General features: G+C 54.0%; 1 protein-coding gene across 1 annotated transcript; it reads right to left on the minus strand.

The window, feature by feature from the left end:
- Nucleotides 1-2095: 2095 nt before the first annotated feature.
- Nucleotides 2096-16978, minus strand: LOC121852530 (fibroblast growth factor receptor 3-like; the record flags this gene model as incomplete). Its single annotated transcript, XM_042346497.1, has 13 exons — nt 2096-2137; nt 2448-2562; nt 3079-3216; nt 6764-6834; nt 7233-7379; nt 11382-11638; nt 12554-12664; nt 13105-13226; nt 14486-14544; nt 14851-14990; nt 15344-15503; nt 16334-16548; nt 16855-16978. Coding segments are annotated over 13 exons (1701 nt in total), but the record flags the coding sequence as incomplete, so codon positions are not given.
- Between the last annotated feature and the right edge of the window lie 486 nt (nt 16979-17464).

The following is a 17464-nucleotide window of genomic DNA, read 5'->3' on the forward strand; positions in this document are numbered from 1 at the left end:
AGGACTCTCCTATGTTGTCTGGTCGGATTCGTTCGCTAGCAAGGCGCGCTCTCAAGACACCATCGTCAATTACTATAGAGCAGATGGCTAAAGCGCTGAATATAGCAGCACTCGTTTGCGAAAATGGCTCTAGCCGAAGTCGAGGAAAATTGGATTAAGCTAATTATATGTCTTTCTGACAAGTTGCCATTGGTACGCTCGTAGTCTGCCGGCTGGCGAGTAGTGACAGTACGGAAAGACGATTGAGTTTGTCAGTACCTGCTCGGTGTGTATATATCGATTCGGGAATGCGTTTGTCGGAGAGAAACGTCACTAGAGCACTATATCCGACTAGACTCTCTGGACCCAGGAATTCGCGACATCATCGTCACTATCATCGAAAAAACATCAAAGAGCCGCGCATCGAGCGTGCGAGCGTCCGAATATGGTTTCTGAGTGTTACCTGCCAATTCGCACAGTACTACACAGGTAGAACCTGGGGAAATACTTGGCGGTTTGGAACGTCAACGCTAATCATACGTACCCTTTCCGCCTGCAAAGTACCGCCTTATACACTCCCTGCAGATGTAATCCGTCTTGACCTGCCACCTCTGTGGAGTAGGTAGCAGGCCCTTGTGATCCAAGGACCCCATGCCGCGCTCGAACTATGCTACGTCAGATACACCTCGGTATGCCCCGTGGTCTATCGCATTCACATGGGCATGTACGGATCTGATGTGCGAGGCGCATCCTTTAGGCTTATACACGCGAACAACATGACGAGGCCGTTCAATCTTTTAAGGGTTTCCCATCCAGCCTTACGATGTTCGTAGCTATAAAGTGGGGAGTTTGCGGGTCGGAGGGCTAGAGTGGATTGGGCCCGTCTCTCACCCCTAATCGTGGTAAAAGCATTAATAGCTAGTACCTCACAAAACACTTGTAGCTAACTTTATGCCATGCGTGCCGACAATTCGATGTTCCACCTACTACGCAGGTAGTATGCTCCAAGCTTGACGCTATTATAATATGCAAACGTACTATCACGAGCCGTACCTCTGGCTACGCCAGGGGTGAACGTGACTCTCATATCCTGACCCCGCGGGCAGGTCATATTGTGTAAAGAGCATGACTGCTGGGGTAATGACCGCCACAGAAAAAGCATGATTGTCGTGTCGTTTAAAATGCTAAACCTTCGGCGGATGTACCATATTTAGATTTGAGCTAGACAGTATCGTACTCACAGCACATTCCTCAGTTGGACTGGGGAAGCCTTTCCATTGTTAAGGCTTTAAACTCTTCTCTTGTTAGCAAAATCCAACTCATTAAACTGTAAAGTGGTGACATATTCTTGTCCTATTTGTCAGGGGCACGGACTAAGCCCGGTTTAGCCAGGACCGGAAATGTTATCGCGGTGAGACCTAATACATACATCGTTCGGGTCTTCAGAATTGGCTGCAGTTAAAATCCGTTGGATATGACAGCTTAGTAAGCGCTAGGAGCAAGAATAGAACTTGTCCTGAATAGTCATCATACGCCCAGGGCGAACCTTTTTTCGTTTAAAATTTCACGGTAAACCAATAGATTATTATTAGTTTCAACTATTGAATTTAGGTCACCTATTCTACGAATCCAATATTGCAACTCTACATTTCGTGGGCTCTCCACAGGCTTCAGCCCCAATCGAGTGGAGCTAGCCGTACATGGTAATAGATTGTAGAAATTCTGTAGCTCACGACTAGCACCTTGAGTGTCAGCTGGGACAAGATCTGTTTCTGGCTGAGAAAGAGGATGAGAGAGTATCTCCAGGTAGCACCCATAATAGGGAACTCAGTTGTAGCGTATAAACCGGGCGGAACTCCCATGCTATCAAGCTGCCATTCAGCCGTCAAGTGGGTCGACAGCTAACCAGGTATTTCCCAGCGCCTCCCCGAGCAGGACCAGCCGTTGGCCCATAATCTCAGACAAAGTAGTGTGATCGGCAGCCTGAACAGACTGTAGGGGCAAGTGCTGTTAGCGAGTAGCAGCACCTATGAAGGCTACCGGCGCTGTGGCACACGAGGGGGTGGGTGGCCAGCACCACGCCCGGCCGCCTTTGTCTCCCCGGCGGCGATGTTTACTACGCATACCACACCAGGTACTCGATTGAGGCTGAGTCGACCTAGTGGAGACCCGGGACCAGAACAGATCATCGCTATCACTGGTGTCAAGAAGATCAACGTTTAGTCCTTTTAAAAGAAACATCTCATCATCATGGCCAAAGCCACTGATGCCACCACCGCCACCACCACCGCCACCACCACAGCCACCACCACCACTTCTCTTCCCTCTATGGCATCCTACGAGCGTGGTGGCAAGCGGGAGGTCGCAGGTTGGACCCCTACGGCCTGACGACCCCCACGTCTCCATCTCTCTCTCTCTGCCCCGTGGCCCGTGTCGTCCCCCCCCCTCCCGGACGGGGCAGCGGTCACCTCGTCACAGCGGCCGCCGTTGGCCACGAGGATCCGCCCCAAGTCGTCCGCCAGCCGCGCGAACGTCGGTCTGTCGCTGGGGACGGTCGCCCAGCACTCGCTCATCGTCGCGTGTCTGCGCACGGCGACACGCGAGTCAAGTTCAACACGCACCGTGCGTGTACACCGTGCGTGTACACCGTGCGCACGGCGTACACGCAATGTGCACAGACATGCAGCTACTACATTTACAATCATAGAGTAGTGTATAGTGTAGTGTATAGTGTAGTGGATAGAGTAAACCCATTACATTTACAATTATAGTGTAGTGTATAGTGTAGTGTATAGTGTAGTGTATAGAGTAAACCCACTACATTTACAAGTATAGTGTAGTGTATAGTGTAGTGTATAGAGTAAACCCACTACTGTATTTACAATTATAGTGTAGTGTATAGTGTAGTGTACAGAGTAAACCCACTACTGTATTTACAATTATAGTGTAGTGTATAGTGTAGTGTATAGTGTAGTGTATAGTGTAGTGTATAGTGTAGTGTACAGAGTAATAATAACAACAACATCAACGAATGACGCTCCTGTAGGTAACATGACGTCATCGTCGTAGTCGTCATTGAGATCACCGATTCCTACTCACAGCTCGTCGGAGCATAGGGCAGGCCGCTCCATGCGGTAGCCGTCACCGAGCAGCTTGAAAAGCTTTTCCACGGGGACGCCCGGGTACGGAGAGCCCCCCAGGGTGAAGATCTCCCACAGCAGCACCCCGTAGGACCACCTGCACACACATACGCACAAACACGCGCACACATGCAAATGCATGCACAACCACACACACACACGCATACACATGCATGCTTACGCACGTACACAACAACAACAACCACCATTCGCCACTAAGTGGTAGTGACATCACCACGGCGCTTGTGCCAGGCCATGTGCACCTTGAGGCCACGTGAATTGTCGAAGGCCCGCTGGCAGGAAGTCACGGGGCAGACCCAGCAGGTGCCACGGGTCGATTGACTGAGATGACCGAGATGACTGGCTGATGCACCACCTGTGCCCCCGACTGCCAACTTGCTGTGCTTTAGACACCCGGCGCTCCGCTTGTTGTTGTGAGCGTTGCTGCTCCGCTCTCCGTTGTTGTTGGAGGGCGACTGCCTCCAACTGCCCAGTAGCGTCCTTCATGAGCCTCCTCCACAGAGACCAATCTTGACACCGCTGGTACCAGTCATCGGCAAGTCCACTCAGCTGCATGTCCTCCTGTACCACATCACTCCATCTCTTCTCTAGCCCATGCCGCGCCCGTTTAGCCCCCTCAATTCGGCCGAACAAAAGCTGTTTAGGCATGCGGTGGCTGGGCATGCGGACTACATGACCCAGCAAATGCAGCCTTGCCTGCCGGAGGAGCTCACCGATGAGACTTTCGAGGATTTGTGAGCTCCTCACAAATTTCAGCCTTGTCAAACCCAGAATGGATCGTAGGCAGGCCAGCCTAAATGTTTCTAACCGGTGAAAATGTTCCATTAGGGGGGTCCACGTTTTGCAAGCGTAGAGAAGGGAGGGAATGACTGTGGCCGAGAAGGCCTGAAGCTTCGTGCGGAGCCGGTCATAAGCACACTGCCCAGGTATGGGAAACTCCACTCTCTGCACAACTGCCCCATCACCAATTGGGAGTTGTGGGGGTGGAGTGTCCAATGGTACAAAATACCCAGGCAGGTGCTTAGTCTTGGTGGGGCTGATGATAAGGCCCCACCTCTTAGTGGCACACTCCAGTTTCAGCAGAAGCATCTCTAACTTCTCCTTTGAATGAGCAGCAATTACCAAATCATCGGCATACGTAACATGGTTGAGCAATAGGGAGCCATCCCTTGACCAAACCCGGGCATCGAATAGCCTCCCATTGTATCTGTACCACATGGAAATTCCTCCGGTACAGCTACTGAAGGTTTCACAAACTACGTGGTCGAAATAGATGTTACATAATGTGGGAGCCAGAGGACATCCCTGTCGCACCCCAAAGTAAACGGCGAATGTCTCCGACTCCCGGCCACATAGTTTTACCCGGGCCCGCTCACCATCATGAAAGTCCTTAATGATCGCGAGCAGAGGGTCAGGGACTCCGAAAGCACGAAGAACAACCCAGAGCCCAGGCCTACTGATGGTATTATAGACCTTGACCAGGTCAATAAAGCAGAGATGTAGGTCTTGTTGGAATTCCATCCACCTCTGCTGTAGCAGACAGACAGAAAATATGGCATCTGTGCAGGACCGCCCTTTCCTGAAACCCCATTGGGGTTCCGCAAGCCTCTCCTCAGCGTGCCTAGCAAGGCGATGTTGAATAATCCTTGCCAGGACCTTTCCCGGCACACTGAGGAGTGAGATGCCCCTGTAGTTGTTACAGTCTGTGCGGTCCCCCTTCTTAAAGAGTGGGACCACCAGGGCATCCTTCCAATCCTGCGGAACCCATCCATTGGTCCAGACTGTTGTTATGATGTCATGTAGGGCAGTCTGTGCACAAATGCCACCCTCCCTCAGCATGTCACTTGGGAGATGATTTTTGCCCGGTGCCTTTCCTGGTCTCTGACTCTGGATCGCCTTCAGTACTTCCTCAACAGATGGCACCTCAGCCAGCAACTCACATATTTGAGGCACCGCAGCCTCAGCAGGGTTATCCCCATTTTTCCCCATGATGTTTTCCAGGCTGAGGAATTTCCTCTCCCCCAGGACCTCAAAAATTCTCAGCAAATCTGCAAACCTGTTCCTGGGGGTCGGGGATTCCCCTAATGATGGTGTAATAAACCTTCTTGAGACGGCTCCGGAATCAGTCCTTTTTATTTTCTACTTCCACAGTTACACTTCACTCACACACTCTCCGTTGCTGGCAGACAACGGAGAGAGGGCAGACTTCCCACCAAGTCCCCACCGCGCACGTGGCACCCAGAGCCCCCGTACGCGCGTGACTCCTGCATCATCTTGTCGTTCCCAAGTCTGCTCTCGATCGCTCTCTCTCTCTCTCTTAATCCCTTCGTCACGTGGTACCCCCCAGCCAATCCTCCATAGACAGCATTGACCGTTCTTGATGGTTCCCTGTCAATCCCGGGACCACGCCTCTGATCCGGCTCCCCATTAGCTGGGGCCCCGAATGGCCAGGCCAATCACCCCTGCTAACATGCCGTGATCACGCCGAGGCCATGCTCCCTGGCTCATCCCTTATTGGCTACAAAGCAGGACCGGCAAGCCAATCCCCACGTGAACCCTCTATGGCTGTTATTACATCGGTAATAGGTGTGGCACTGCAGGTGACTTTATTGATGGAGTTAAATAGTGATTTGTGATCGTGGTAAGCCTCTTCATTCTCTGACGTGGGATGCTGTAGACGATTAGAGTGGGCCTGTCGCTTTTTCTCAACCATCCTGAACTCCTCCTCTGTCAGCAGTGTGCCTGCTGACGTTACGCTCCCCCCCCGAAACCCTCCGCGTAGGCCGTGTGTGAACCCACGCAAGAGTCCAAGTCTCAGGCGAGGCCGGGGAGTCAAGCGAGTATTTGTATAATTGGCTAAGATGTGATTTTTGCTGTGTTTTGTGATACTATTATTCTTGATAATTGGTTTTTTACCCTTCTATCTGGCAACAAAACTGACACCTTTTTACAAGGAGTCATGTTTGTATAGACCGCAATACCTGCAGTCATAATACAAACAAAAGAACATAACTCTGATAATGTGCACTGTCCTTGAAGTTGATTGGTCCACACCCGAGACAGCTTTCCTTCGAGCCTAGTCTCACATGGGTTGGACCAGATGACGCCAAAAGGCGCACGTTTGTATTATGACTGCAGGTATTGCGGTCTATACAAACATGACTCCTTGTAAAAAGGTGTCAGTTTTGTTGCCAGATAGAAGGGTAAAAAACCAATTATCATATTTTTACTGGCAAATGAGGTTCCCATAGTGTAGACTATTATTCTTCTCAATTTCTTTCTTATGTTTTTTATTTCTCTCTATTTTTACTTACGACTGACCTTCATATATGACAAATACCCATCCCAAACGGCGTTAAAAACACAAAAAGAACAAATAAAAAAAAATTCTCGCAGTGATCTCGCAGTGATCTTTGTATCTCAAAAACCCCCTGGCTGGAGGTGAGTGAGGGGACCAAAAAAATGTACGCGGTTTTTCCAGATCGTGGGGGGCCCGCACCCTTAACCCCCGAGATGTGGAAGGGTCGACCGTATACATCGGTAGCAGGCAGTGTCAGGGTCTGGATGGAACCCACGACCTCCTGCGTACCAGCCGAGGTAGTCAACGTGTCACAGCCACTCACACGTCGCTCCGCTGTGTGTAGACGCGGTGCAGCAATGCCTCCGGTGCCATCCACTTCACCGGCAGGCGTCCCTGGAGGGGCGACAGGTGACGAGGGGAGGTCAACGAAGCACAGCCTGACCCTTGACCCACCACCACCACCACCCTTTTATCCACCACCACCCTCTCCCCTACCTCCCTCTCTTTTCTTTTTTACGATCAGAGGAAACAAGAAGATGCTCGGTGTAGTCGGCACTTTGCTTCATTCATCATTTCGTAATTTTTTTCAATGTTTTGCTTTATGTGCCCCCCCTCTTCTTTTTTTCAAATGAAAGATTTCATGAAAGATTCTCTCTCTTCTCTCTCCCCCCCCCTCCCCGGGCATGACCACCGCCACCACCACCACCACCACCTCCTCCACCGCCACCACCACCGCCACCACCTCCACCACCTCCGCCACCGCCGCCACCACCGCCACCACCGCCACTCACGGCAGCAGTCTTGTGCTGGTAGTAGTAGTCACGTTCGCCGCCCACGTCGCGGGTGAGGCCCAGATCGGCGATTTTCACCGAATAGCCGCTACCGCCTCCGCCGTCAACGACGAGGACGTTCCTGGCCGCCAGGTCCCGGTGAACGCACTGTGACACCGACACACACGGTGCATGGGTAGGTGTGTGTGGGTAGGAGATGTGTGTGTAGGTGTGTGTGGGTAGGGGTGTGTGGGTAGGGGTGTGTGGGTAGGAGATGTGTAGGTAGGGGTGTGTGGGTAGGTGTGTGTGGGTAGGTGTGTGTGGGTGCCGGACGGGCAACTCTGTCGTGGACAGTGCTGTGGGGGGAGGGCCAATGCCGATTGGCCTCTCCCGTCATGGCGTCTGTGACCACCACAGTGGCTAAACGGGGGCTCTGGACGGGTGCAAGAGGCTGATAACTCTTCCACCTTCAATTAATTACCACTAAACCACAAATTAAATATGTAACTAATAAGTTTGTGGCACAGGCCATGGGGGGGGGGGGGGGGACAGGTGTCTATGATGTCTCCTGGCCAAACCCCAATTGCCGGAGCCAGGAGATTGAATCTTCACCCTTGGGGCTCCTCCAGAAACAACCGCCTGGATCACTGTGGCATTCAGGAGGTCCGGTGGACCGGTCCTGGCTCCTGCCACCATGAGGGGTGGACAGTCCTCTACTCGGGGCAGGAGACTGCCAAACAACAGGGTGTGGCTCTTCTTCTGAACAAAAGAATGAAGGGGGCGTGGGAGCGTGGCGGTGAGGTGTGGGAAGCTGTAAGCCCCAGGCTACTGTGGGCTCGCCTTCCCATCAACCGGAGACGAGGAGTGGTGGTCGTGGTTACTTATGCCCCCACCGAAGACGAACATCCGTGGAGGGATGCAGGCAAAGCCGATGAGTCAGATGCCTTCTATGACCTCCTGTCACAGGTGCTGGCTAAAGTGGCACTCGGGATAGAGTCATCTTGTTGGGTGACTTCAATGCCGAGTTGGTCATGATGCTGGCACCTGGTCTGGAGTGATTGGAAGGCATGGGCCAGATCAGCTCAATAACAACGGTAGGAGGCTGCTAGATTTTTGTGCAGCCCATGGGCTTGTAATTACCAACACGCTCTTCCGGCATCGGCGCATCCACACAACATCATGGATGCATGCCGGGTCCAAGCAAGAACATCTGCTGGACTACATAGTGACGGACCAGCGGATGCGAGCCCATGTCCTTGACACCAGGACCTACCGTGGAGCTGATCTGCCCTCTGACCATCGACTAGTCATCTGTAAGATGCGCCTGCCATTCTTCCACTCCGGTGGTGGGTGTACACCCAGGACCCCATTCCAACCTAAAGTGGCCTGGTCTCAGCTGATGAAAGTTGCAAGCGAGAATTTCATCATCGCTTGCAGCTGGGGTTGGCATCGTCCCCACTCCTCCTGATGTCGAGGGTAAATGGGCGAGGTTTAGGACTGTGACTCATGCAGCTGCAATGGCTGCTTTGGGTACGCGGTCCAGACCTCCCAGAGACCCTGGCTGACAGAGGAGGTGTTCAGGATAGTTGAGAAAAAGCGACAGGCCCACTCTCATCGTCGACAGCATCCCACGTCAGAGAATGAGGAGGCTTACCGCAGCCTTCGCTCGGAGGTTCGGAGAGCCGTGAGGCGCTGCAAGGATGGGTGGTGGTCGGGTTGCTGAGGAGATGGAGTCTGCCTCAGTGGCCGCGATCACAAATCACTATTTAACTCCATCAAAAAAGTAACCTGCAGCGCCACACCTATTACCATCATTAGGGGAAAAAACGGTGATCCAATCTCCGACCCCCAGGAACAGGTTTGCAGATTTGCTGAGCATTTCTGTGAGGTCCTGGGGGAGGGGAAATCCCTCAGCCAGGAAAACATCATGGCACAAAGTGGGGATAACCCTGCTGAGGCTGCGGTGCCTCAAATATTGGAAGAAGTCACCCCCTGTGAGTGGCTGGCTGAGGTGCCATCTGTTGAGGAAGTACTGAAGGCGATCCAGAGTCTGAGACCAGGAAAGGCACCGGGCAGAGATGATCTCCCAAGCGAAATGCTGAGGGAGGGTGGCGTTTGTGCACAGACTGCCCTACATGACATAACAAAGTCTGGACCACTGGACGGGTTCCGCAGGATTGGAAGGATGCCCTGGTGGTCCCCCTCTTTAAGAAGGGGGACCGCACAGACTGTAACAACTACAGGGGCATCTCACTCCTCAGTGTGCCGGGAAAGGTCCTGGCAAGGATTATTCAACATCGCCTTGCTAGGCACGCTGAGGAGAGGCTTGCGGAGCCCCAATGCGGTTTCAGGAAAGGGCGGTCCTGCACAGATGCCATATTTTCTGTCGTCTGCTACAGCAGAGGTGTAGGGAATTCCAACAAGACCTACATCTCTGCTTTATTGACCTGGTCAAGGCCTATGATACCATCAGTAGGCCTGGGCTCTGGGTTGTTCTTCGTGCTTTCGGAGTCCCTGACCTCTGCTCACGATCATTAAGGACCTTCATGATGGTGAGCGGCCCGGGTAAAACTACGTGGCCGGGAGTCAGAGCCATTCCCTGTTCACTTGGGGTGCGACAGGGATGTCCTCTGGCTCCCACATTATTTAACATCTATTTCGACCACGTAGTTCGTGAAGCCTTCATAGCTGTACCGGAGGAATTTCCATCTGGTACAGATACAATGGGAGGCTGATCGATGCCCGGGTGCGGTCAAGGGATGGCTCCCTATTGGTCAACCATGTTATGTATGCCGATGATCTGGTAATTGCTGCTCACTCAGAGGAGGAGTTGGAGGCGCTGCTGCTGAACTGGAGCTTGCCACTAAGAGGTGGGGCCTTACCATCAGCCCCACCAAAACTAAGCACCTGCCTGGGTATTTTGTACCATCGGACACTCCACCCCCACAACTCCCATCTGGTGATGGGCAGTTGTGGAGAGAGTGGAGAGTTTCCCATACCTGGGCAGTGTGCTCATGACCGGCTCCGGTTTGACAGCAGAGGTCTCACTCCGAATCAGTCGAGCGGCATTATCTTTCATCGGTTGCGTAACGCTGTGTGGAAGCTACCTGGTCTGTCGCTCCGCACGAAGCTTCAGGTCTTCTCGGCCACAGTCATTCCCTCCTTCTCTACGCTTGCGAAACGTGGACCCCCCTAATGGAACATCTTCGCCGGTTAGAAACATTTAGGCTGGCCTGCCTACGATCCATCCTGGGTTTAACCAGGCTGGATTGTGTGAGGAGCTCACAATCCTTGAAAGATCTGGACAAGTCCCATCGGTGAGCTCCTCGGCAGGCAAGGCTGCGTTGGCTGGGTCATGTAGCCCGCATGCCCAGCCACCGCATGCCTAAACAGCTTTTGTTCGGCCGGATGAGGGGGCTAAACGGGCGCGCACGGGCTAGAGAAGAGATGGAGTGATGTGGTACAGGAGGACGTGGAGCTGAGTGGACTTGCCGATGACTGGTACCAGCGGTGTCAAGATCGGCCTCTGTGGAGGAGGCTCGTGAAGGACGCTACTGGGCAGTTGGAGGCAGTCGCCCTCCAACAACAACGGAGGGCAGAGGAGCGACGCTCACAACAACGAGCGGAGCGCCGGGTGGCTAAAGCACAGCAAGTTGGCACAGTAGGGGGCACAGGTGGTGCATCAGCCAGTCATCTCAGTCAGTCGACCCGTGGCACCTGGGTCTGCCCCGTGACCTCCTCGACACTTCACGTGGCCTCAAGGTGCACATGGCCTGGCACAAGCGTCGTGGTGACGTCACCGCCACTTAGTGGCGAATGGCGGTTGTTGTTGTTGTTCTAGATTTGAAGCTTTCGTGACTGCAAGGATTCATACTCTTAGTTTTTTCGGTAAAGTCACCATGTAGGTAGAAAATGAAATAAAAATAAAAATAAAATAAAAATCACGACGTTTTGGAGGCATCTGGTGGGACCGTCACAGCCAGACTTGCTGTATCAAGTGAGGCAGGGATTCCAAGATGCAAGTTCTTAACTTGTATTTAAGATTTTTATTATTTTTTATTAATTTTAATTAAATTTTTTACCTACGTGACTTTACTGAGAAAACGACGAGTATGTTGTTGTTGTTGTTGAGTGGGTAGATGTGCGTGCGGGTGGGTGTCGTCGCTGCACCTTCTTAGAGGTGAGGTACTCCATGCCGCGTGCCACCTGGCAGGCGAAGGCCACCAGCTGCAGCATGGAGAGCGTTTCGCCCTTCACCTCGTCGCCGCCACCACCGCCACCACCGCCGCCGCCACCGCCATCACCGCCACCACCGCCGGCTCCGTAGCCGCCACGCACCGTGCACTCTGCGCCGGGCGTGCGGTGTGCACGCAGGAAGTCGCGCAGATTCCCCTTGGCCGCAAACTCAACGATCATGAGCAGGGGGCCTGGGGGAGTTGGGGGGGGAGGGGCACAGTGAGATGTTAACTATCTCGCCTGGTCTACAGGAGGTCGCGAGTTCAATTCCAACTCTGACGATGCCTGCTGCTGCTGCTGCTGTATATGTGGAGTCTGTGTGTCTCTTTATCATCATCACGGTGGCTATGCGATGTTAACTACCTCGCCTGGTACGCAGGAGGTCGTGCGTTCGATCCAGATGGATTTTTATTTCCCCCGTGTCCTACGGTTTTTCCCCTTTTCACATTTTGGAATCGACATCGCTACTAATGTCCACCAGCAATCGTCCGTGATGGCCAGGTGGCTTCCGGAACAAGAGTAACGCAGCTCGAGGGGGGGGGGGGTCTTGCCTGACGACATACAAACTGGTGAGCAGCGGCGGGCAAGTCGCTCTCAACAGCAAACGTCACTGGGGCTGCCGCTGTCAAGCAAAGCGGCTTGAGCTGCCGTGAGTGGCGGCGGCGGCGCCAGGGGTCGCTTCTGAAGAGGAGCCGTACAGGCAGCGGAGTGCAGGCCTTGCCTGCTGCTCGAGTTGTCTACAAGTTCGTGTTGGTTTCATTGGCTTCGAAATAGAGAGGGGGACGGGGGAGGTGCAATGATCACAATCCCGGTTCTTTAGAAGCCGAGTCACCAAGAAGACGACCCAACTCTCGGCTTTGCCAACATCACTCGCGAAGCCAAATTAGTCCACAAGGTGAAGAGTTCATCGCCATCACGAGGGAGGGGGGCTGCTCACCCCCCCACTCACCACCCCCCCACACTCACCACCCCCACTCACCACCCACACTCACCACCCACGCTCACCACCCCCCCGCTCACCACCCCCCACACTCACCACCCACGCTCACCACCCCCCACACTCACCACCCACGCTCACCACCCCCCTCACCCCCCCCCACGCTCACCGCCCCGTGTGCATGCGCCCAGCAGGTTCACCAGGTGGCTGTGCCGTCCGATCTTCTTGAGGGTCTCCAGCTCCGCGTGGAGGTCGTGGGTCTCCGCTTCCGTGGCGTGCGCTGGGCTCGCACGCCGCACGTCCGGACGCAAATTAAAAACAAACTCTTCTAGCGGTAAAGTCACCACGTAGAATGGAAATAATAAAATAATAAAACATAATTAAATAATAAAACATAATTTAGTAATACAAATAAAACATAATAAAATGCAATTCTCACGACGTTTCGGCCACAATGCAAGCAGCCATCAGGTGAACAACAGGTCTGTCTTTCCGACAGACCTGGTCTTCACCTGAGGACGGCTGCTTGCGTTGTGGCCGAAACGTCGTGAGAATTGTATTTCATTGTTTTATTTTTATTCTTTCATTATTTCCCTTCTACGTGACTTTACCGAAAGAACCAAGAAGATGAATCCCTGCAGTCACGAAAGCTTTACATCGAAATGTAAACTTGTAGCGATCGCCCCACAAACTCCTAGGTCTAGAACCCGCGGGCGTCACCCTTCAGCATCTTGACGGCGACGCGGACGCTGCGGTGAGGCCGTGACGGCTCCATGCCCAGCGCCTCGGCCAGCAGCACGCGGCCAAAACAACCCTCACCCAGCTGCTCACCCAGAGTCAGCCTGCACACACAGACACACACACAGACACACACCACAGACACACACACAGACACACACAGACACACACACACAGACACACACACAGACGCACACAGACACACACACATACATACACACACACACACACAGACACACACACACAGACACACACAGACACACAAACACACAGACACACACAGATACACACAGACACAGATACACTCACAGACAGACACACACACAGATACACAGACACACACACAAACACACACACACAGATACACAGACACACACACACAGACACACACACAGACAAACACACACACACAGATACACAAACACACAGACAGACACAGATACACAGACAGACACACACAGACACACAGACACGCGCGCAGACACAGACACGCACAGACACAGAGACATAAAGACACAAGCACAGACACAGAGAGACACAGAGACAGACACAGAGGCACACGCACACAGAGACATGCACAGACACAGAGACACAGACACAGAGCCACACACACAGACACAGACACAGACACAGAGACACGCACAGACCACACAGACACACACAAGACAAGATAAAGATCCCCCGTATAGCCTTAACAGACTGTAGGGCAAGTGCTGTTAGCGAGCACCTATGAAGGCCGGCACGGCACACGAGGGGGTGGGTGGCCAGCACCACGCCCGGCCGCCTTTGTCTCCCTAGTGGCGATGTTTACACACCGCACCAGGTACTCATTTGAGGCTGAGTCGACCTAGGGGAGGCCCAGGACCGGTTCAGATAATCGTCACTGGTGTTGGCCGTGAGCGGGAATCGAACTCGGTCGCCGGGTTCGTAGCGCAGCGTAGCGCTAACCGCTACACCACCACTCCCACACACACACACACATATACACTCACATATACACAGACACACACATATACACACATATACACAGACACACACATATACACAGACACACACACAGATACACAGACACACATACACAGACACACACACATATACACACACACACACATACATAGACACACACACATATACACACATATACACAGACACACACACATATACACAGACCCACAGACACATACACAGACATATACACAGACACACAAACATATACAGACACAGACATATACACAGACACACAGACATATACACACATATACACAGACACACAGACATATACACAGACACACACATATACACAACAACGACGACAACAACGATGACAACAACGATGATGACGACGACAATGATGATGACGAACCGTTTCCGAGGGAACTCCCAGCGGTCGCACGGCCCGTCACCCCCGACAGCTCCACGCCGCTCAGCGCGGACAGCACCTGGGGCGGCACCACAACCACCACCACCATCATCACCACCACCACCTCCACCACCTCCACCATCACCACCACCACAACCACCACCGCTACCACCGCCACCTCCATCACCACCACCGCCACCTCCACCACCACCTTCACCACCTCCACACCACCTCAACCACCACCACCTCCACTACCACCACCTCCACTACCACCACCTCCGCCACCACCACCACCACCTCCACCACCGCCACCTCCGCCACCACCACCTCCACCACCTCCACCACCTCCACCACCACCTCAACTGCACCTGCATCTCCCCCTCTCCGCTGGTCGACCCTCTCCTCCTCCGCGTGAGGCCGGTGACGGCTCCGACGGCGATCAGCAGCAGGAGGGCGGCGGCGCAAGAACCGCCGCCCACTCTCACGGGAGCAGCCAGGGCGGTGTCCACTGTCACAGGGAGACAGGCGAGGTAGTCAACATCTCATAGCCACCGTGATGAGAGAGACACGCAGACTCCAAATATACAGCAGCAGCAGGCATCGTCAGGGTCAGGATTGAACCCACGACCTCCTGTAGACCAAGCGAGGTAGTCAACATCTCATAGCCACCGTGATGATGAGAGAGAGAGATCGAACCCACGACCTCCTGCAGACCAGGCGAGGTAGTCGACATCTAGCCACCGTGATGATGAGAGAGAGAGAGAGACGCAGACTCCAAATATACAGCAGCAGCAGGCATCGTCAGGGTCGGGATCGAACCCACGATCTCGTGCAGAGCAGGCGAGGCAGTCGACATCTCACCAGCCGGCGTCTCGCCCGGCACGACGAGGAGCCATGCGGAGCGGTGAGTGAACCCCGCGGCGTTGCCCGCCAGGCAGGTGTAGCGGCCCGAGTCGTCCGTGCTGACGTTGCGCAGGTAGAGCACGTCCGTCTCGACGTCCGTCACCTCCACGCCCACCGTCTTGAGGCGACACGGCGGGCGGCGCGGAGAGAGCGAGCGAATCAGCATCTTGTTTGTATACCCACGACGCAGGCTGCTGTGCGGGGTAGGGGTGATTTGGGTTGGAGCGTCGCATGTAAGCGTTGTGTCGTCGAGCTCGCCACCGCCCGACATGGCCAACGAGTAAGATTCAGTGTCACGTGAACAAGTTTAAAATTTATTTATTTATTAGCTGCCAGCGGTAAGTACCCGGCGAAGCGGTGGCTTCTGGGTCCTGTTGTTTAGAGGGTGACGTCAGCCTCCGCTGAGTTTGGGTGAGTGAGTGGGTGAGTGGGTGGGTGAATGAGTGGGTGGGTGGGTGAGTGGATGAGTTAAAAGGTGGGTGAATGAGTGGGTGGGTGACTGGGTGGGTTAGTGGGTAAGTGAATGAGTGGGTGAGTAGGTGGGTGGGTGGGTGAATGAGTGGGTGAGTAGGTGGGTGGGTGGGTGACTGGGTGAGTGAGTTAGTAGGTGGGTGGGTGGGTGAATGAGTGGGTGACTGACTGGGTGGGTGGGTGAATGAGTGGGTGAGTAGGTGACTGGGTGGGTGAGTTAGTGGGTGGGTGGGTGACTGGGTGAATGAGTGGGTGAGTGGCTGAGTAGGTGGGTGGGTGGGTGACTGGGTGGGTGAATGAGTAGGTGGGTGAGTGGGTGGGTGACTGGGTGGGTGAATGAGTGGGTGAGTAGGTTGGTGGGTGAGTTAGTGGGTGGGTCGGTGGGTGACTGGGTGGGTGAGTGAGTTAGTGGGTGAGTGGGTGGGTGAGTGAGTGGGTGGGTGAGTGGGTGGGTGCCTCCGTGCCTCGCCCGCTCACCGTGAGGATGTGCACGTAGGGTGAGCCATTGGGTGCCTCGAGGCTGCCATTCACCTCCACGTGCTTGAGCCACTGCACGTGGTGGTGCAGCTGCTGACTGCTGCCGCCAGCGCTCTGCAGGACGACGCAGCGGATCTCCACGTCGCTCCCCTCCGCCGCCGTTACGTTCGCCGGGAGGCCATCCTGCAGCGACGGCCGCTGGGGCTGGCCACGCTCTGCACGCCGGGAGGGGCGGGAGGGGGAGGGGGGAGAGGAGAGGGAGGGAGGGGAGGAAAAAAAATTACGAAATGATGAACGAAGCAAAGTGCCGATTACACCGAGCATCTTGTTTCCACTGATCGTAGAATAAAAAGAGAAAAAAAGGGGAGGGGGAGATGATAGGGAGAGGGGAGATGGAGGGGTGAGAGGAGGGGGAGGGGAGGGGAGAGGGGGGAGGGGGAAAGGGAGGGGAGAGGGAGGGGAAGAGAGTGGAGGGGGGAGGGGGAGAGTGGAGGGGGGGAGAGTGGAGGGGGGGTCACCACCGATGACGACGAGCTGGTACGAGTGCTGGATGGAGCCGTGCTGGTTGCTGACCACACAGCTGTAGTTGCCCGCGTCAGAGGGCACCACGCTGTCCAGCACCAGCGTCCAGTCCTTGATCCTCAGCTTCAACAGCAGCAGCAGCACAACAACAACAACATTATACACACACACACACATCGCCATTGTCTTACACACTGCTTGGTCCACACCAAAGCGTCGGACCAGACAATGCCACTCCCAGGACCATGTCGAGTAGCTCGTGGCTGCTTCCTGGACGGCGTGACAAATATAACAAGAGGCCGTCCACCCTTTCACCCGGCCATCAAACAGTTTGTACTATGAGACATCTCCTTTGCCAGTGGCAAAATAATGTAATAGGTTTTTACCCTTTCAACTGGTACAAAAACTGACACCTTTATACAAGGCATCATGTTTGCAATAATACACAACACAAGCAGTCAAAATGCAAACAAAAAGAAACAGCTCTGATGATGATATGCACTGTCCTTGAAGTTGATTGGTCCACACCCGAGACAGCTTTTCTTAGAGCCCAGTCTCACCCTGGTGTTGGACCAGACGACGCCAAAAGTTTGTGTCAAGATGTGAAGC

The sequence above is a fragment of the Callorhinchus milii genome, unplaced genomic scaffold, assembly GCF_018977255.1.
Source record: "Callorhinchus milii isolate IMCB2004 unplaced genomic scaffold, IMCB_Cmil_1.0 Scaffold895, whole genome shotgun sequence".
Classification (NCBI taxonomy): domain Eukaryota; kingdom Metazoa; phylum Chordata; class Chondrichthyes; order Chimaeriformes; family Callorhinchidae; genus Callorhinchus; species Callorhinchus milii.